At 38.5% G+C, this 22,559-nt stretch overlaps 1 protein-coding gene across 5 annotated transcripts in view; it reads right to left on the bottom strand.

The window, feature by feature from the left end:
• Positions 1–2,737: 2,737 nt before the first annotated feature.
• Positions 2,738–22,559, bottom strand: part of gabrg2 (gamma-aminobutyric acid type A receptor subunit gamma2) — a 47,555-nt gene continuing 27,733 nt past the window's right edge. The window contains exons 6-10 of one of the 5 annotated variants that reach the window (XM_053331042.1): positions 20,961–21,006; positions 10,116–10,268; positions 7,756–7,961; positions 5,661–5,684; positions 2,738–3,016 (exon numbers count right to left, since the gene is read on the bottom strand). In XM_053331042.1, coding sequence (XP_053187017.1) covers positions 2,738–3,016; positions 5,661–5,684; positions 7,756–7,961; positions 10,116–10,268; positions 20,961–21,006 — 708 coding nt within the window. Of the gene's footprint in view, positions 3,020–5,660; positions 5,685–7,755; positions 7,962–10,115; positions 10,269–20,960; positions 21,007–22,559 lie in introns of all 5 variants that reach the window. The other 4 variants (XM_053331041.1, XM_053331040.1, XM_053331043.1 and 1 more) reach the window with 4 other exon arrangements.

Below are 22,559 nucleotides of genomic sequence, written 5' to 3' on the forward strand. Positions count from 1 at the left end.
ACATTGGTTGTATAGAACACTCTCACACTTTAAGCTTCTTCCACAAAGTAGTATGTAAGTAGATTCACAAATGATATTATAGTTTGATATTCTCTATTGCATGTGTGTCAGTTTGGCACTTTATAAGGTGTAATCACTCTGGTACACTTCTTTAAAACTACTAAACACTGATGATGACCAGTCTACTTTTCTATTGACACATTTACGTCCTTGGATATGTGAGAGTATGTGCACACTGAAGACAGGTTTAGACTACTAAGTGGCAGCTTTGGAACACAACAGGACCACCATTAAAATACAAATGGGAAATAACTCCAGGAAATATGAGATAATGTGGTAAATGCATATGTTAGTATCATAACTGATGCTTTATTAATCATGGCAAATATCAAGACCAATGAAAATCATTGTGGTGGTGGAAAAAGTGGAAATAATTAATAGTCACTTCGACAAGCAAATGTTCTTCTTCTGGTGGCTCAGGAACTGTTTTTTTTTTTTTTGTTTTTTTTTCTCCCCTGAAAATATTAGTCTACTACTCAGAAGCTGCACAACAGATAATGCTGCAACTCACTAATTTAACAGATAAAAAACAGTTTGACAGGCTTTTGTGAGAGTAGTGTACATCGATCACAACATAGAGAACACAAGATAAATAAGCTCAAGCTTCATTTACACATCGACTGAAAAATGTATCTTTGATAATAAATGACAGCATTCTGTTTTTTTCTTTTCTTTTCAGGGGCTGTATGAACGTAAAATACAATGTCTTTCAATAAAATAAATAAATAAATACCATCAATGAATAAATAAATAAATACCCCCTTCCCCGAAAGTAGTCTACATGGTCAGTCCAGCATAATACAAGATGTCTAATATACTGTATGTTGATATACTGTAACAATGCTGAAATTACAAAATATATACCCTTTTACAAAATCCCAAGGGCTTGACAATTGTTTTCCTCCTTTTATAATTTATGTACATAAACAATGTGATTTACACCCATTCTGTGAGAGGTTACAAATCATACTGATGCACTGTCTCCATTTGTTTGCATACTGGCATCTATCAAAATTGATCCGTTAGGGGTTGTATCTCATGTGCGTTTTATTATATTGTATACAACATTTACAATTCAGATGCTTTCGCTGTGTTCTCTGCTCTCATCACATAATATTATAGCATTCAAAACAAATGAAAGCCAAGAGAGAAAAAAAAATGAAAATAATGAATTTCTGCTCAGTCCAGTGAATCTGTTTCCACAATGTGATAGTTTACATTCTTGATGTGTTTCTTCTCAGAGATGGGGAGTGAGATGCTTGATAATAAGGCGTACACATCTGTTCTTGACAGGAGCAGATGTTTTTTTTATTTACTTGGATGGAGCTCTCAAGTTTATTTATTAATATTTTTTTTCTTCTTTTTGTTTTGTTTCTCATCTGAGAAAAATGACAAATACAGAAGAACAAACTTCCTAGTGCAGAAATATTTAAATCCTCTTTGTCTGTATTGACATTTGCATTTAAGTGTAGATTACTTTGAATTTTTCTTTTTGGTGGCAAACTCAACTTGGTGGTTACTCAGTTGCAGCAAAAGGGCAACTCAATTATTAGTTTTTATAAGAAAACTAAACTTGTTTTAGTACAGTGTCACCTATAAAAGCTTCCATAACCACAATATAAGCAGTATGTCATTATGTAAATGCACACTTTTAACAGTAAATGGAGCAAAGGATGAGAGGTCAGTGTGGTCTATAATGTAAGCTAATGGCTGCTAGGAAAATGATTAAAACAGTTGGCTGTCCTGAAATTTTGAGCTGATCCTCCCACCTGTATTCAAATGATCTCTCGACTTTAAAGAATAAACTGGGTACATTTTTGTCAATTCATTTTCCAATTTTACTAGAAAAAAAGTATAATTAAATCCTGAATGATAATCAACTGCTCTTTTTTTTGTTTCCATAGCCAACAATAGAAGACCATAAAACATGTTGATTTTTGGCCTGAAAGGTGCATGCAATAAATGTAAACCACTATGTAATAGTAAAATATATACAGTGTCTGTACAGTTGAGCATTTTCCATAAATAACATTATCTCTCTGACCACACATGAAAAATGTGATGTTTAATTGTGCTAAAACATTAGCTAAATAAATCAAAAATAAGCATTATCACAATGAATTTTAATATCACTGTCTAACATAGCTCTATTAAAGTGCTTCAGATTTAGTGTTTTAGTATGTTCAGTGAAAAAACAAGTGAAAATAAATGATATTACATAGGTTATGTCATTTAGATAGATGTTTGATTTGATCTGAAATGCTTAAAATATTAACTGTAGAAGGAAGGTACATTTGTCTAGAAAGAAATAAAGCATTGGTAAAGATTCCATTCAGCAGAAATTAACAGGAAATTATGACTTAAACCCCCCAAAACAAACCAAAAAACTAAATAAAAAGAACAGAACGTAGATTCTTGTTATTCGCTCACACAATCAATGTTTTCACAACACCTCTTCATGCCAGTTAAATGTAATGCTACAACATTTGCAATGTCTGTCAAAGTTAATTAAAATGACTAAAATTCTAAGAGATTAAAACAAAGAAATGAAAGGGAATGCTCTAAATCGAATCATTGGGTATTTTAGTGGGTTCCCTTTTTTAAAATGTCCCTTGCTGGCGCAGAGCATATGTAGAATGAAATGAGCTGAATGATAAGGCTGGATACACACCTGGGCCTAGAGATAGAGATAGGAGACCCAGTAGACCAGGTTGAAGAGACCAAATGCAGTGGGGAAGAAGATGCGTGCATACGAGTCTATCTTTGCAACGCGGATGTGCAACCTGCCATGCCGCCAAGCTCCAGAGCGGCAGTCTTCGAAACAGCAAAAGAAGCTGGTGCAGTCCTTCCCGTCCAGACACTCGTAGCCGTACTCCTCGTCCCGCTCCTGCATGTGCGTTGCGTTGTTCATCTGAATGGCTGTGGCCGAACGTGGGCGGATGTCTACCGTGGGTGTCTGCTTTTAACAGGACAAAATGACACAGTTAGCCACCAGAGCCCCAGAGTGCCATTATCAAGACCTAGCTAACTTAACAGGGGACCTAATTTGAGATGCCATTTTCACTCTCTCACTTAATTTTCTGTCATTAGTGCAGTAAAATGCAATTTGCACCTTCAACTTGCCCTTTTAATGTCAAAAAAAATACAAATACACCCATAACTACCTCATGTGATTGTAATTAATGAGACTTATAGTGAACAAGGGTCAATCCCTGTGGACCCCATGATGCAAATTACACCTTTGGGCTGGAGCTGGTGGCTGAGGCAATTATAATATTTTTTAGTAAAGGAGTCCATATTACTTTGTTTGGCAGCTATATAAAGCTAGTGCTGGGCAACGCCACTTAATTTTTAACATTCAAATTATGCTACTGCTGCACAACATAATAAATGCTGTGAGAACACTCTAAAAACAGATGACTGTGCATCATTTGTTTAAAAGCACTAAATATATTTTTAATGCCCAGTGACTCAACAGAATGTCAGAATTTGGACCTGTATGGGTGTTGTAAGCATTTTTTTCTGATATAAATGTATACGATATGTTGTAACTGGCTTATGATGCATCCTAAAGCTAAGCTTTGGGAGGAGCATCTGTTGGCAGATGTGCTGCTAACAGTATTGCTCCAGCCCACTCTCTCTGTCACTCTTTCTGTCACAAATGGCTTCAAGTAAACCTCCCTTTCAAATTGTGCTCACCACTGGAGGGCACATGCTTTTCATTTGTGAAGATTGCTAAAATAGGACAGTGACATCAGTGAGTCTGTGGCCCTGTCATTCTACAGGGAGACAATTAGTATTCAAATTGGCGGTTTACATCAGCTTTTATCTCAAAATGCCATGCCACCTTTGCACAAATTGGAATTCTGTCTGTTTGGCAGATTAAATGTCCCCCCCCCCCCCCCCCCCCCTTGGCAGAAATGGAAGGTTCCTTGACCTTGCTGATAAACTATGGGGTCAAGCTCACCATTTAAAAAAGACACAGTAAGCTGAGCATACTCCACAGTTCAATTTCACATCACTGCTTTCCCTCAAGTGACTGGTAGCTGTCATTTAGTTTGATCTTTGTTTTTTTTTCTTTGTAACATTGGAACATTATTCTATATATGACTTTACTAGTAGTCCAGATATGTTTTACAGCTGTTTTATGCTTTGTGTTAAGACACAGAACAGAAACAGAAAACTGTTGGATACAAACACTAAATGTTTTTTTTTAATTTAATTTTATCACATTTTATCAAACATTTTTATTCTGTATCTACAGTGAGCATGCTTGCTGCAAAAAATGCCATTGCACTTTTAGTTTGAACATAACATTATCTGCTGTCAGCATGCATCCTTAAACAAGCTTAAAATACTTAAACTTGATTTTAATTGTTCATTCCCTAAAGCTTCTCATTTTGCCCAGCACTAGTGCACAAACCTGCTGTCCCTTTGAAAACGATACATAACCACAAACAAAGCAACATACGGGTTAGTTTTAGCATGTCCTCATTAACGGACAGTATGTTGAGTTAATGAGGGGATTAGCAGAACAGGTTATGACTCAGTTCTCAAAGGGGATTGGTTGCACTGTAGGAAGCGCAGCGGAAGCTCAAGCAGAAGGAGCATTAACAGCATCCTGCCGCATGGCCTGGTCAAGCTGGGCTGTGCCGAGTTGGTGTTAGCAAAAAAAGAAAGAAAGAAAAAAACAAACAACAACACAGTGGCACTGGCAACTTTAACTGGCTGAAAGTAGACAACCTCTCAGAGAAGACAATGGTGGAAACACTTGGGATCATTACTGGAGGATCCCTTGGCTTATGTTAAATATTTGATGGTAGTGTTTCCATATTGCAGGTGGATTTTTCAGCAGTACATATAGACTTCTGTTTAGACTCTAACTTATGAGACCCCAAAAATATTCCTCCCAGTGAAATATTGATGTGGATATATATGTGGAAAAGCAAATTATCTTGTCATGACTTTTTTGTTAGTTTAAATTTAGATCTTTGCTTGCACCCACCCACCCTGGATGCTTTCTGGGTGTTTGAAGATTACCATGTGTTAATCTTCTGAAAGGACCCTCCAACTCTAATTAGACTTAGCACAGTTCAGGGGTTGTCTGTTTCAGTCTGTTAAGGCTCTGCTGACTCTGTAAGAGCGTCAGGTTGAGAAGCCCAACAAACACAGAGGTAAAGATTTACTCGCAGGAAAAGGGAAAGAAGAGGAAGCTGTTGCAGCGGCTGCTAGTTCACTGTGATTACAACAACAACAAAGAGTGAAACAGGACAGAGGGAGCCAGAATGAGTCCATACCAGGCCTGGACTAGTACATTCCTCTGGGCACGGGATGTGTGGGATGCTTATTTGAATTTTAAAAAACGGCATAAGTACGTCTGGCTGGCTGCCTCCGCACTGTGCACTGCAGAGTGCACTTTTTTAATGTTATCTCTGATACCTATTTAGTAACTGAGGAGGAGTACAATAATAATGCAGAAAGATAAAGAGGGAATAGAGAGAGGCGTATCTGCTGTAGAACAGACAGAAAAGCAGTGAGGTGCTGGGGGCTCAAAGAGCCAAAATGCAGCAGACACATGCAGTCAGACACAGGCAATATACCTTTGAGGAAAAGAGCCGGAGGAGCTTTTGTCCAGACAGGAAACAAAGAATACATGGAATTGAAAGAGAGTCACACATACATGTAAACAGAGAACATAAAACATCAATAAAAGGAAAACTAAACAGAAACACGAAGATAATGTGTGAAGATTACAAGTACTGTACTGTTTAACTCAAAATGGAAAGACTAGAGATATACTGTAAAGAGACATACATGTCATGAACAGACACAGGGGGAGATGTATGGTGGGATAAATGTATCTCACATGCTTCTTACATCAGGATCACCTTTGGAAAAATGTCAGATGCAAAACTTGAGAGATTAAGTCAAAGCTATGCAAATACTATTCATGAGTTGACTGTAAAGTGGTGGCGATCTCAGCGAGAAATAGTTACGTGACTTAAAAAACTCAAAACACCACGTTCTCATATTAAAGATACGATACATAATTTCTGCCACCAGGGGTCTCTCAATCAAACACTAACCAAAGATGGTCTTTGGGGTCATGGGAGTTTTTTTCTTCATTGTTAAAAAAACACAAAAAATATTCTCCCAGTTAGGATTCCTTCGGTGTTCATCGTTCAGGTTTTTTTTCTTTTTCTTTTCATCTTTTCTTTTACAGGGGTTAACGGGTAAAAACACTGAATAAAGCAGTTCTACATTAAAAATCAGTTTCCCTGACGCTGTTCAGCAGACACAGGAAGTCTGGAGAAAACTGAATAAAAGTCAATTTATGACTGACATATCATCTTTCGCTATTGTGGCAGATAACCACAATGCCGACACATGCGCATTCTTTGGCAGAGGTGGTATGACCCCAATGACAGATGGGAAAGACGGAATAGTTACATATATAGTTTTAACTTGTAAGGATTTGATAAAATAAACAAGCTGATTAATTTTATGTTGTGGCAATGCTTCACTATGTTTTAAAATAAATGAATGAACTGATATGAGGAAATCTGATCATCCGAAATTCATCAGCGTTTTTAGAGAACTAACGTCACATGGAGCCCAAGCAACTTACAGGAGGTAAAAGAAACTCTTGAAATTCTCCATTTATATTTCCTTGATTTCCTGTCATTTCCATATTTTTTAACTATTCATGAACATCAAAATTATTTTAGTCAAAGACCTCCTTTCATGGCGTACTTCCTTCTTCCCACATCTTGGCAAGTCATGCAGAGAACCTAGAAAGGCCCCTCTGAGATAGCAAACTGGCATTACACCTTCCACTTCATTATTCATGAATGCGTCCGTGAGACACTTAGACCATGTGCAAAACCTTACAGTTACAGGGGCTGAAACTAGAGTGCCCCACTTTTACCCCAAGTTTGAGTTCGATACTTCTTTTCACCCAATCACAGTATACTTAGAAGTTTAACATTCAATATCTTTAAGTTTTTTTGAATCCAGTCCAAAAAAATGCCATGACTTCAAAGTTGGACTTCAGTTACAACAGCCTTTAAAAACACAAGATAGCTTGGTTTATAAAACTGCATAACAAGCTGTTTTTCCACGGAGTAGACTTCAAGTAGTAAATTTAATTTCCATATACCAACTCTAGCTGATTAGGGAGAAGTGCTAGTCTTCCTGACGAGGGTCACAATTCCGTTCATATATTTGGCGAGAGATCATGGCTTGGTTGAGGGCCATGATCACTGAGGGATTTAAGGCTCATGAGACTTACTCTCCTGTCATGTGACGTGGGTCTAAATTACAACTGTAACAGATGTGTGGCAGATTAGAAGAAGGTTCAAGCTGAATGCCTCGCTCATTGAGCAATTTGAGATGGTAGCCTCTGGGAAGATGCTCCCTTAGTGATACTAAGCAGTGTATAGCTTTTTTCAAAGGCGTATCCCAGTACTGTAATACAGCAGGGGAGTGGTGGAGAGTATGTGGATAATCCTTGACCTTTCACCTAAATAAAGGATACTGTAAACATTGTTAGGATATTACACATTCTAATATAGTGCATGAATCAACAATATATTGTTTGTAGCTGTATTGTTAAACTGAGAAACCGCCCTTTATTAAAAATATGAAAAAAAAATAAATAAATAAAACATCAGTTTGTTTCAGAAAGACGCTCACCGGGTTTTTCTTCTTCCTGTCCTTTTTTTCACTTGGCTTCCTGTTGCTGACAAAGTAGTGCAGCGTGCCATACTCTATTAGTGCAGCAAAGACGAAGATGAAGCAGACGGACACAAACAGGTCCATGGCAGTCACATAGGAGACTTTTGGGAGAGATTTCCTAGCAATGGTACTCAGCGTGGTCATAGTCAGCACAGTGGTGATGCCTGGTAATAATATTGGAGAGAGAAGAGAAAGTTAGATCAGTATTAAATCCAGACTAACCACAGGTGTGTAATAAAAGCTCTGCCACACCAAGCTCATTTCACATTCCTATATGATGTAAAAAATACTCCTAGTATTTTCTTAGCTATTACATTTGTAAAGGAGTATTTCCTTTGAAGCCTGCTTGTCTGATATTGTTAAAAAAAAATAATAATTTTGCAGTTTTAAGGAGCTGAAACAACACTGGAAGTCCAAAAGGAAATTTAATAAATGTTTTAATTCATATAGCCATGTGCTCATGCATTTTTTTTAGGAACACATGTCCTCCTGAATCTAGGAACACATTTACTGCCTAGAAAAAAAGAAAAAACATCACTATAAAATTGAAATTGCATGACTGAGGGTCCAGATGTTTCAATGGGAGACATATTATCTGTATTCTATTATGTTGTTTCAGAAATAAAAAACAGGTATTTATTTTTACAAAATTCCCTTAAAACCTGTGATGATATAAATTTTAATATTGTTCCAAAAACAAAACAAAAATGACACCCAATAGATGAATTAATTTAGGTTTTAAAACTGAGACAATACAGAGTAAAAAATATTACATTTTTCGATTGATGCATGTTTAAAAAAAGAGGATTAATGGCTGTTTAATTGCAAGCTCTTAACAGTTAGATGCCTGTGATGGAGGAGGGAGCAGCTGTTTAACTGTCCCCTTGATCCACATACTTTACTGGTTTATGGTTCAGCTGCCATTGACCAAACTGACATACTACATTTCTATATCCGCCATCTGGTTAACCCTCGCCCCTTTTTACTCACTCTGTGTGTCTGTAATGATTATATGGATGGAGGCAGGCTGATGGCAAACTGATACAACCGATTAGTACCAACATCTGCAGTAACAACCCACAAACAACAACAAACAAGACCCCCTCCTTCCCTTAAACAGACTGTAAGAGTTGCTTTGTCTTGTTCACAGTAAATGATTTATGTCTAAATTTAATGTGGACTGAAAGACATCAGTCTACTTCAAGATTATAATACTGCAGTATTGTGAGTGAATTGATATATTTCTGGGTGGCATTGAAGGATTAAGAATTATGTCATCTGCACTAATCCGCTCCCTCACCACCTGGCTGCTTGTACCTCCTGCATCATCTTTCAAAGGAGAAAATTAAGATATTTGACTCTGTACATTTTTAGCAGGGAATAAATAGTGTTATTATTTCGACTGCGAATCACGTCTGGAGCTGCAAAACCTCGAGAAAACAAAACAACCTATTTTTAGAGAGACTAATGACGGACAAACTAATGATGATAGTGAGGTAGAATGAGGGCTTATGCCTGCAGTGATTGTTTTACATTCACTTGTGCTCGCTAATGATCACACCACATGGACTTGAGGTCAGAATTTACAGCCTTGAGGGGCAATAAGGAGAGCTGACTAAGGGAAATGTACCCAACTGCATCACAAATGAACTTCTCAGGGTGTCCATTGGATGCCAAGGGCAAGTTCAAGAGCTGACACATTTCCTTGAAATCCTCACTTTTGCCCTCTTTTTCATTCAGTGAAGAGGCCACCTGCATTAATATTGTGCTGAGGCTGCATCTCTGCATCTTCCCTGCGTATTGCATAATTAATGCCTCATTAAGGCATGCATGCAAACATATGTGCCAGGATAGGCTCTTCTAATCAAGATGGACTAGATTCCTAAGAAGCTGCCCTGTCTCAGAGGGGGGAAACAAAATGAGGAGGAGAAGAGAGGATGATGAAGGAGAAGGCAAAATAAAGGGAGAGAACAGCAGGAAAGAGGCTGTTCTTCAATATGAGGTGTTGTGTGTCCACCACAGGGTTCTTGACGTATTTCACAGTAGGGAGTAATTAAGGGCAGGATGGCTAATGAACCTCACTGGTATAATTGCAGCATATGTATGTTTGGGCTAGGTGGGCTGATTATGTAAAAGGAACAAAGGCAAAAGGCTTTGTCACGGCTGACATAACGGCTGGCATAAAGGAATATACAGCCTAAAATTAAAAAAAGTAACAATCCCAAAAATGATTTATACTAACTGACTCTGCACTTTTTAAATTTCGCATTTTCTATAAAATATCAAAGTCTTGTGGCAGACTTTGCATCGCTTTTTACCTAATGATGTCCTGGCAGGAACTGCATCCTTGTTGATCCAGAATGAGACCCAAGAGAGGACAACAATCAGAGTGCATGGGATGTAAGTCTGGATGGTGAAGTAACCCATTCTCCTGCTCAGGTCAAAGAACACAGTCAGCACCACATAGTCTCCTGAAAAAGAGGTAAAGAAGAGGAGAAAATAAAGTGTGAGGGCATTGTGCAGTGTATCATAAAACAACGGATATATTAAGATTACATTAAGGGTTCAGTTTATTACATAGGTGTACAAATTGTAGTGACTTGGCAGTGATATTGATGTTCATAGTCCATACTGGATACATGATACAAGGACAAGATCATTTAACATCTATTGAGAAAGGTACAAATTATATAATATAGTGCATTATTTACTCAATGTATGAAGTCATATCATATCTTACTATGACCAAATCAAGTTCTCAACAAAACACCAAATGTACATTAAACAATCTGTTCCATCACAAAATGATCAAAACATTATGTTGTGCAACCAAAAACTTCACTACGTGTTTGCCAAAGGCAATTCAAGCTTGTACCCAGCCAGATCTTAAATGAAATGGAGTGATTGAGAGAGCTGCAGCTGGTCTGACTTGGACAAAACACACACATAAATACACACACACACACACACACACACACACACACACACAAACCCTCATCTCCTGCCAGTAGTTAGCTGGAACATGAACACCGGCATCCAGCTGATGATGAGCCATCCCTGGGCAGGCTGTCTGACCCCAGCAGATGTTAGGTGTTTAGAGGTTGAGGTTAGCTGAGCCCAGATAGACCTGACCCTGACAATATGGATCATCTGGCCTGCCTGTTTAAAATGCAAGCTAAGCATGCATGCATGCAAAAATGCCCACCGGGATCAAGATGTATTGAACCAGGACCTAAGGGAGAGACAGGCTTTTAAATGAACAAACTCGTAACTCACAGACATTCAAGTGGCTTCCCTGCCAGCTTGACAATACAGCAATGCTTGCCAATAGCTAGTGTCCCCCATCACTGTCTACCTATGTACCCTACCCGTCTGTCTGTTTCTCTGGATTTAATGGCAGTTCACTGCTGGCCTCCAGCTCAGTCAGATGTCTGCTAATTGATTAACATCAAACTGTTAACAGTGTCGGAAAGCTACTCTGGCCTCTCACTATGGCTTGTAACCTGGAGGGCACAAACCTATTCTCTCTTATGTGTCTACATGTGTGAGATGTATATGTGTGTGTGTGTGTGTTTAAGCACTGGCAGCACATGGAATAGTCTCTCTGCAGCTGGGGAATGAACAGCTGGCTAATAATTTTCCTCATGAGTAAGAGTGCACAACACATACTGCAGTTTATTGAAAAACATCCAACATCTGTGTATTTGTGTGTTAATGAGAGACAGAGAGAGAAAGAGATGAGACTGTCAGTGTTTATTATGTCTGTGAACATGTGCACTCTGTGTGAGGGAGTTCTCGTAGTGTCTGGAAAGGGACCAAATCTTTGTGATTTATCCCAGCATGCACCTGTGTTCACTCAGCCATTGATAGCATCATTAAATAAACCAAGTGTAATAACCCCAGAAGCAGAAACATAACTGTTCATATCTCCACGTGTTTTCTGCTGATGCAGGCAGGTGCAGGGTATATTATTGCTCGTCGTCTAGGTTAGTATGAGTACTGGAAACATGTGAAGGCTGCTCTCAGGGGTCCCGCAGCCCACAATTTTGTTTTTATTACCATTACATTAGCAAGAGCCCAAAATCAAGACCCCTGACAGCTGAGAAACTGCTGGTTAATACACTTATTCCAGCTTGGTCAGCAGCACAAAGCCTCCTTCCCATTTCCTCAGACTCTTAATGATAATGGGTCTACCGCCACAGGGGTGAGGCCGGCTGGTGTCAGACTCTCCTGCCATGCACCTCTCCTCGTCTGTTTGCCAGTTTCATTATAGGCCACAGCGCTTGCCAGGAAGACACTTTGAGAAGGTGTTATCGACCAGTGCTCTCCATCCTCTCCATGTATCAGTATCAGTCCACCTGCCATTATGGCTCTGTAGTGATGCATCAGTTTGTTTAATGACTTCCTGATTCCACTCAAAACAAAATGGTTTCCAGCTCCCTCACTGGCTTAAGTGTTTGGGTGGGATGTCACAACATTATTGTATGGAGAACAAATGGTTTAGTACTCCAGATAAATGGTTCCAACACAATTAGTGGACTGTATGAACACTTTACATTACACAGTGTGTTTGCATGTAGTTTATACTGAGTAGACTAGTGTAGAATTATCTTCCTATGTTATTCAGTTGTCTGTGAAATTATTTTGATGCCATATGTTTCTGTTAAAAAAAAAAAAAATGCAGTCCAGGTCTTTGTGAGCTGGGGGCAGGACTGTAGCAGTGTGTGTCAGTATGCTTTACTACCCCAAGGGGTCGCCAATGCCGAATGGTTTTGAATTTTGCACACAGAGGCTTTAAATATTAATGTTATCCAAAGAGTAAACAGTTTATGGAGCTGTCCCCCTGTGTCACAACTATGGACAATGAGCATGTCAGTGTCAGTGAGTATGATTGTTATCAAGCTGCACCTCAGCAAGCTTAATACTTCCAAACATACTGTACAAGAACATACATTTTATTTGTCCAAACTATAGTACAGAAAATATTACTCGACTGAAAAGATAAACGGAAAATATGGCTGTCGTATTGGACATCGCTTACATTACATACATTTTAATCTTATAGAAGAATACAGATATCAAAATGATTATTTTGACCATCTTTCTTGCAGGTGCACATGTATCACACCACCATACATATATCCACAACCCACATACATACACATCTTATATTATCTATTTCTTCATTTTATCAGTGAATGAACCGTTTGCAATCCTCAGTGTTGGAAAAATGAAATAATTGTTCTGAACAATACACATTTTCGTTCTGTCCATTTAATACACTTGAATGTACCGTAGGTGGTTTGCACCCGTTTTCACATGTGTATGCCTGCATGCCTGTGTGTGTGTGTGTGGGATGAAAGGTCCCTGTTTCTTTCTAATATGAGATTGCAGCTGAGGGTATCAAAGCATCCAAGCCTGCGTTGCTGCGTTCCTCCTAATGAGAGCCCTCAAACTAACCTTAGCCAGAACTCCCCATCTGTCAACGCTACAAGATGGGGGTGTGTTCACAAGCCCGATCATACTCTGTGTTCACAGGGTTTATAGAAAGCACTACTTTTTCAAGGCTGTTACCACCGAGGTTGAATTTACCTTTGGTGGATCAACAATGAATGTAAAGAAGCCGTCATATAATCTCACAGCCTTCACATGTATCCAACACCGCCCACATCTTTTGTGATCCTCCACGCAGCTTCAGTCCTTGCTCCTTACTAATCATCAGATCAACTTCAAGTACTAATTTGTTCACTAACAAGGACACACAGAGTACAGATCTCTGAGGTCTATCCGGCCATTGTGCCTTTTTTCTCAGTGAATACAATTCCTAATACTTCTAATTTCTTATCATCCACTGCTGTAATTGCATGCTATTAATTCAGCCCATTTCTTTTGAATAAAAAATGCTGATGATAGCGGTTTGAAAAACCAACTATTCAGGCAACAGTTCAAATCTATTGTTTGTGTTAAGATATGGTTTGACGTATTTTTATTAAGATCACACATTTCCTTGGCAAAAGCGATTTACTATGAGCTGATGTAATCTACGGAAAGCAATAAAAACTAGGCGGGCATGATCATTCATCAGACAACAGTGTTGCTTTGTTCTTAAAAGCCACAGAGACAACACACTCAACAGGCACAGAGCAGAAGGGGGAGGGGGGGGGGGGGATTATTCTTCCAGTATACTGTGGCGGAATTACAAGGAAGTGATATTTTATTATTATTTGAACACAGAAGTTGTTATAGAATTGTGTATTTCATGGAGTACTATGTTATTGCAGAATAGCCACAGGGGAATTCACAGGAATGAAACAAGGTAATTTAAAATTATCGACCAGAATAAGAAATAAACCCCAAACAAACAAAAAAAAAAGTCACATGTGAATGTCGTTCTGCTGGCTGCCGGGCTATAAACTGGTGTGGATATGGGCGGCCAGGAGAGACCTGAGGCACATGCTGATCATCCAATGAAGGGAGACAAGCCAGACACATTGCAGAGCTGCCGACAGGCTGCCTTACTGAGTTCCTCTCCCATCAAGGGTCATCTATATCTGAGGGGACAGCGGATGCTATTTTGCATGTGTGTGTGTTTGTGAGAAAAGCAGGAGGCTTTGCTAATGACCAGGGTTATGTCATGGCAGGTTGCCAGAGTCAACAATACTTAGAGAAAATGTTAACTCACCACATTCTGTGGCATGACTATGGGCGATATGCGAGTGATTAACTAGTTACCATGGTCTTTGCATTTTGCCTCCACAGGCTACTGCAGCTATTTCTACAGTACTTGACAGTGAATGGCAAGATGACGTCACGGCATGAAAAAAGGCACAGCATTGTCACAGTGAGTAACTGTGGCAACACAGCAGCATGATTAAACACTACACAGGAATCTACAGAGTTTGACTGTGACAGGGGTGGGGATGATGTTTCTCTCTGAGACACACTAATAGATCTCAAATTATTGAGCAGGATTTATGGCAGCTTGTATTACCATTATTTGAAGAGTTTAGTAGAAAAGTTAGAAAAAGAAGTCTATAATTTAATGTAGCAAGGATTTCTAAGGGATCTTATTTCAGCCCACAGTGAAGCATATTGTCCCTCTTAATTTTTTGTCTGTCTCATACAGGAATTTTTAAACAACTCAAACTCCATCTGTGAGTTATTTTCCATCACGTCATATAATTAAAAAAACGGCCAGCACATTCACAAGCTGCTCTCTCAGTCTATCTATGTATTATCTGTGCTCCAGCGTACCTTGTCTAAAAATGGCTTCATTATTTCTTATTCACACACTGAGTGAAGATGCGATTCACACTCATTACATAAGTTCCAAGTTCTAAAATTCAATTCTCACTCTACTTTCTTCCCATGTTTAATATATCAGCTCATGTTCAGTTCTAACTATTTTGGCTGGATGGACTTTTTCTAACTAAGCAATAATGGCACAGATGACTAAACTTACTTGTCCCACTTATTTGTGCTTCTTTAAAAACGACAGATGAGCTGCAAATGAAAAATGAACACATCTAATTTGGAGAGGAGAGCATGTGATGCTGTGGCAGTGACAGAAAACTACTTCTAAGCAAAATGACAAAAAGCTTTCCAGAAGCCTTTAGATTGGGAGTCTGTTCAGCTCTGCATGTGCCTGAACAAATTATAAAAACATTTTCAATGTAATACATCTTAACATATACAGTACCAGTCAAAAGTTTGGACACATTTTCTCATTGAAGCAAATGGGAAGACGTGTCCAAACCTTTGACTGTTATTGTACATTTAATTTTCAGTATATAACACAAAAGTGATATAGCACAATTATAGACTTTGTGTATGTCAGCTGTTGCCTCTTAGCTTACGGTTCTTTTCTGCACACCTAGTGCAGAATGCTGGATTTCTCTTTTCCAGGAAAAAAAAGCTTAGCCCTTTGCAATAAAAAACATGTTACAGCAGACATCAGGAAGAGCAGTGTGTTTGCAATAAATGGAAGAAGCACAGTTAGCTTCAGAAGTAATAAGCACTGTGGCTAAAAAAGCCTGCAAAGCCTCAAACTGAAAATCGAAGGCCAAGGATGTCACACTGCTTGTAATATTTCTAAAACTGAGAAATGAAAACAAAACAAACAAACAAACACCAGCAGTAATAGCATAATCAAAGATGCTTCAAAATACAATCTACAAGTCCCTCCCAGATTTTCCCCTTTTAAGAGTGACAGCAGAAAATATACTTTGCTCTGAAATCACACCATAAAATGACATTGTGGAAATGGTCTTACACATTACTGAAGCTTTCGTCTGCACAGATTACAGCCATTCACTGATGGCAATCAAAACCGAGACATTTGACAGTTTGAAGAAATTGATGCAGGCAGCAGATCAGTGTTGTACGTTATATAGAAACATATGCTTACAGAAAGTACACTTTTACTATATGCCTTTTTACTTTAATGAACTATAATTGCTGTAAAACTATAACACAATATCTTTAGGATAACTTTCTGTCATGATGGCATAATGTACTTATAGTTACAATAGCAACAATGTAATTTAAATCTAAATTGGATGGATAAACTCAGACAAATATTGTAAGAGCTAAGACAATCATTTTATTGCCAATGGCTTTCTGTGAGTACAGATTAAGAGTTTGGGATCCCTGGTTTTAATCGCTGAAATCTAAGTCATTATATTCAACATACTGACTGAATTGTCCAAAACTACAACACTGATATATTTCTGTTGAGGGTTGACTGTTGTGATTCCTTTTAAGTAGCTTCATAATCACAACGCTTTGTAAAAACATGAGTACGCTAAGAGAAACTGCTATTTACAGTACTATGCAGCATGCAGTAAATGTGCTCTTTGTACATGATTCCAGCTAGAAGCATGAATATTAACAGTCCGTCCTCTCATAGAGATTCATGGACAGTTTCACTGACGATAACATATTTGCATGAAGGCAGGTTAATCCTCTCTTAGTAAACAGAGTCCAGGCTTATATGACTTGAAATTTAATTTCACTATAGCCTTTACTAAACTTACCGGTAATAGACCTCTGATACATAATAGCATCTGTGACATGCATTAGCATATATATATATATATATGTATGTATATATATATGTGTGTGTATATATATATATATATATATACATATATATAGAAAAGACATACTGTACTCTACTCAAAGGTTAGTGAAGTCATTCCATATGACACGTATGACATAAATATTGACGCTGCAGAATTTTATTAACACAATAACAGAGAAAGCATTTTTCTGTATTAAGTGTTTTCCACGCATTCAGTTGAAGTTGTGTACAGTGTTATAATAAGAAACCTCAAACTGTTCATTCTGTTTTCATTGCATTTCTGAGATTTATCTTCTTATGCCGTGCACTGTATTAACCAACCAGAAACAGAATGTTCCACAGCTACTCTAACAGCTAACTGTTAATTACTTGGACACCCTGTGTTGCAGAATTATTACACCAAGGCCAATAAGTGCACAGTGAGCTGAGTATCTAACACTTTATTGAGCAACAATGGCTTGGCCTGGGTAAAATTGCTCCACAGAGCGGCATCAACTTTGTACTGGTTAGCCTTCTAAAACAACTTGTTCTGTCTCAATAGATTTGCATGAACAAAGTTTTTTTATGTGTGTGCATGAAAGTGCGAGCCTGTACATAAAAACCCCCATTCTGCTTGTTTCTCTGAAAAATGGAGCCCATTTGTTCCACTTTACAATAACACTTCTAACAGTAAAACTGTGATTTTATGAAGAACACAGTGTGAGATACAACATACACTTGTTATACTTATGTATTGCAGCTATCCCATGAGAAATGCCACTAGTCTCTTATATATCATGTCTGTTTTAGTGGTGAAACGCAAATAAGTACATTAAAGCAAATCCGTAAGTATTTCTATTTTACTTTATTCTTCAGTTCAATTAACAAGAAGATACAGCACAGCTACAGTTACTCATTATGTTGCAGAGATGTTGCAGACACACATATCATTAAGTACAAGTACAAGACATTTCATTCTGCTCCAGCTTGATTAGCTACATTATTATCATTATTATAATTATACTGCTTGTATCCTAAAGTACCAGAATATAAGATTATGAAAGGGGCTAATCTGCATTATGAGAACTTATATTCATTTGATAAGATGTCCACACTTTTTCTTTAAAGATGCAACATTTTGATGCAGGATGTTTACATGTAATTGAGTATGATTTTAATTCATGTAGTATTTCTATGATATTTTTTAACAGTAGCAGTAAAGTTAATGTAGTACCAGCAAGAGTAGCAATATTGGCCTCCCACCTGCACCTTCAAGCTTACAAAGTCTGTCATTCCTCCCCATATCAACTTAAGTCTGACTTTCCAGTGCTGCTACAGTGGGAATGATACTTCAGATTGACGGCTGCACACAAATCTCCATACCACAGCTTTGACCTGTTTTGATATTGGCTGAACATTCTCTTTTTTTCTTATTCATTACTTATTTTCCTTCTTTTTTTCTCCTTGCATCTCTCAGCTCCATGACCTCCATCCTTGCCTACAGGCATCTTAACTGAAAGACAGGAACCAACAACAACCTCACTTACTTTTTTTTTTTTTTTTCAACGTCCATTTGCTTTCCCTTCTCCCTCTCCCTTCTTGCAAATGAGATGATTTTAATTTTCTAGGCAATATATTCCGGTGTCCTAGATTATCGCTCTGAAACACATGTTGCAACTGCAGTTCTGTTGTGCAAAGGTTTGGTGTCATTAAAGGGGTTGGAAAAATACATGAGTAATAACAGTTCTGTATTTACATATTAAGGTAAAAGGGGGTTTACTGTACGACTTGAGTCCAGGAGTGGAGGAATATATGCTGCCTAAAACAACAAATATTTTATTCCTTGACGCTCAGTCACTGTCCTCAATCCATAATCTTTTGCGCTTGATGGTCTGTCCTTGAAATAATAACACACATCTGAGCAGGGAACAGAAAACAAAGGACTAAAAATTTAAAAAAATCTATTTCTCTGACTGTGTTCTCCTCTACTTTGCACCACAGGCTCACTTTTATATGCAGGTGGTGGTCGATAGGGAGGAAAACAAGAGCCTTATTTTCCCAAAGCAATCTCCTCTCCTATGGCCCATCACCATTCACTGTTTTCAGGTGTTAATTACTGGCTTATTAGACTGTCAGCTGAGAAAGGCAAGTGAGAGCGAGACAGAGAGGGAAAGCAAGAGGGGGAAGGGGCAGTTAAAAAGTAGGACACAGGAATACACTAGGCACAAAGCAGGGGAGAAGGTGTGTATGTGTGTACATTTGTAAATGTGAATACTGTTAGTGTATAGGGTAGTGTATAGGATGTGTGTGTGTGTGTGTTTGTGTGTGCGGATGATGGGAGAGGGGATGGGGAGGAGTGTAAATTGGTATTTAACTTCACAAAAGGAGGATTCTGGCTGAGTCAGAGCATTTTTCCTCCCACTCCTGCCCATCACAACTATCACCCAGAAGCAAGAGGGAGAACGCATAGAGAAGGGGATGAAGGGAGGGAGAGATTAGAGAGCGCAGCTATTATAGCATCAGAGTCGCACCACAGCTAATGGATTGTTTCAGCGCTTCTTAACCTTTTTCCTTCTGCAAAGATTGGGTGATCGTCATCTCAGGAAATGCTGCAACGTGTTATTACTGTGTTTAAATTACTGTTTTTGTATACAGCATAAAGTCATGGCTAACCTATTGTGCTGTAGTATTTCTATTTCATTTGCTCAGTTCAGAGTGTTTAATCTGGGGAGAGATAATTAACAATTAAATTAAATTAAAAAAACAATAATTTTATACTTGTCATACTTGTTTGATAGAGTTCAACATAAATCTATAATAGCCCCCCCCCCTACATAGTGTTACTCATCAAGGAAACTGGAATAATTTCAACCAATATGCTTGAGCTTCCACAGCTGTTTTATTTGATCAGGGCTGCAATGTCTCAGTAACAATAAAAAAGAAAAAGAAAAAAATATTGGCATTTGGTTTTATTGCTTTTTGCCTCCCTCCTACTTTTCTTGATTAAATCAGGCAGGCGATGACAAGCATCCTTGCCTCAGTGGCACAATTTTGTTTTCAAGGAATTTGATAACATTTTCTCTTTAATTTGCTTTTGATTTCTGTTATTAAACCCGTATGTATCGTACCCATTACTGAACCACCACTGTGGGATTTCACAAACCTCCTGACACCAAGACAATAATCCTGCATACTTGTCCCCAACACCACCAACACAACATAGCCTTGATGAAAATCAACTAAGCATTAGGGCTGCTCGATTATGGAAAAATGATAACCACGATTATTTGGGTCAAAATTGAAATCACGATTACTAAAACAATTTTTTTTACTTTAGAAACAGGCTGCATTTATTGGACATTTCTTGTTAATTCGGCTTAATTAATTTTCTCTCACAGCAGCAGCCTTTTATCTGCCGCTTAACGCAACACACAGCAGGAAATGTGCAGAGATATTGGAGCTGAGCGAGTTACCATGACGATAGTTCACACATCACATCCTGGTTTTTAGTAATTAGTCAGTAAACTCAGCATCGTCTGACGCAGGCTGGAAACTGCACTTTTATTTACAGTTAAAACATTTCGCCATGTGTTTCAGCTTCTGTCAAACTAACGGAGCTGTGGCGGCTTCCTGTCTGAGCTTTTCAAAATAAAGCCTTTCTTATTGAGCGCTATCTCATTATTATTATTATTATTATTATTAAAAATCGTTTCCCCTCGATTTTATTATTTTTGAGATCGTTTGGCCCCTAAATCGTAATCACGATCAAATTTCGATTAATTGAGCAGCCTTACTAAGCATTAGATGCATGACACAAGGATCCAATGACAGTTTCTTCTACAAAGACTCCCATACATGGTACATGTGTGCAAAAGAAGAAAGGAGTAAAGAAGAACTGCTCTTCTCACCGTGGCATAAAATAATTTTACACTCTAAAGATTAAATCTTTGGATCTCAATATGTGATTCCTCATCTTCTATTATTTTATTGCAGCAGAACTGTTTCTATCCTAGTTGTGCGTGTGTGAGAGTGTGTTTGTGTGTCTTTTGATTTATTTTTGATACAATTTTTGGTCTAGGTCCCCATTCACAGCACACAGGACCTAAAGATAGAGCAACGATGCACTCCGCCATTCTATAAAGGGAATCCTTTGGCATGTCAGAGAGTGACTGTGCTTACATGAGTGTCTTTACGTATACTGTGCGCATGGGTGTTCATGTGTTTGTTTGGCTGACTGTTTCCTCTCGCTGGGCCACTTCCTTTCAACCACAGTGCCTCCAGATTTGCCCCATCAAAGAATCATCTGCAAACTGTGGAGCTCCGTAATCGGGAGAGGGCCACTGATGTGTCCCTGGGCTTTCTCCACTCAAACTGAATCACACAGGCGGGCGCACACGGACAACAGGGCTGCACGCCATGGCTTTTGGAAGGTCACTCTAAGAATAGCTTTCAATACATGGAGGGGGAAAAAAAAAAAACATACCGAGTGGAGAGCACACACTGAAATGTGCATGCAGGCAAATGGACACATAAGAACATTAATTCATGGACACAGGCACACACCAAAGCGCTTCAAACTCAGCTGAATACTGCCAAACACACACTGATATATACCACTGGCTCATACATATACCATATACTGTAGTAGTGCTCATTTAAAAGGGCAGTAAAATAATCACTTCATGTCCTGTTTAAACCATCACATGATTCATTGCTGAAAGAAGCGAGGGTGGCTGCAAAACAAGACAGAAAGACAGCAAATGGCATGGACTCCATTTATGCTTGTAAGGGAAAAAAAGCCTCTTGCCCATCTAAGCAATGCTTTTTTTAGCTAATTTATTCCACTAATGTGCAGGGAAGATGGGTCACAGCTATAGAAGAAATATGGCAGCCATAGTATTTGATGTGATGTAACTGCACCACACTGGTTACATTAATCAGTGGAGTTGGATAAAAACAAATAACTTGTCCATCTTGTTTCTCCACTCACACTCGCAAGGGCCCTTGCTTGTCATAAGCAGCAGTGCATGTTTTAATTGTTTTCCTCTTGTAGACCTGAGAGTGTGTGTGTGCGCAATGCACATTTGTGTGTGTGTGCGTCTGTGTTTGTAAATGCAGGTATAGGCTTCCAGGCACTACAGGCAGCCCTGATGTGAAGTGACACGTTGAGAGACCAAGCCTTTGGACAATGGCTGAGGGAGAGAAAGGAAACCAAATATAAACAGACATAGGCTTCATATGAAAACTAGATCTACACTGCAACTGCATCAGAGCAGCAGATGGCATATCAACCCCCAGCCCTCTTTCATTACAATATCACTCATCGTTCTTTAATCATACATCACTTTTGCATGATCCTTTTTTATTATTATTAAAAAAAAAGATACTGTCAGAATGTGAGCATAGATACATGAATGTGTGAAAGTAGTGCTTTGACACGTTGAGCCTGGGAGAGACTGGCTTGTCTCATAGAATGAAAGGAAATCACTTCCTCTAGCTATTTGCGACAGTCATCATTGTCTGGATCAGGCCAGTTCACCTACCTGCCTGTCTGCAAGGCCCTCTGTTGCCTCACCTGTCCATTTTCAACCCAGTTTAACTGATGATGATCAAGTGTTGTGCTTGAACAGAAATAATACAGTTGGTTTTTAACTTTAAATAACTCTAACCTTCCAACTTGCCCTTCAAAACACACAGGACA

The sequence above is a fragment of the Scomber japonicus genome, chromosome 13, assembly GCF_027409825.1.
Source record: "Scomber japonicus isolate fScoJap1 chromosome 13, fScoJap1.pri, whole genome shotgun sequence".
Lineage (NCBI taxonomy): Eukaryota > Metazoa > Chordata > Actinopteri > Scombriformes > Scombridae > Scomber > Scomber japonicus.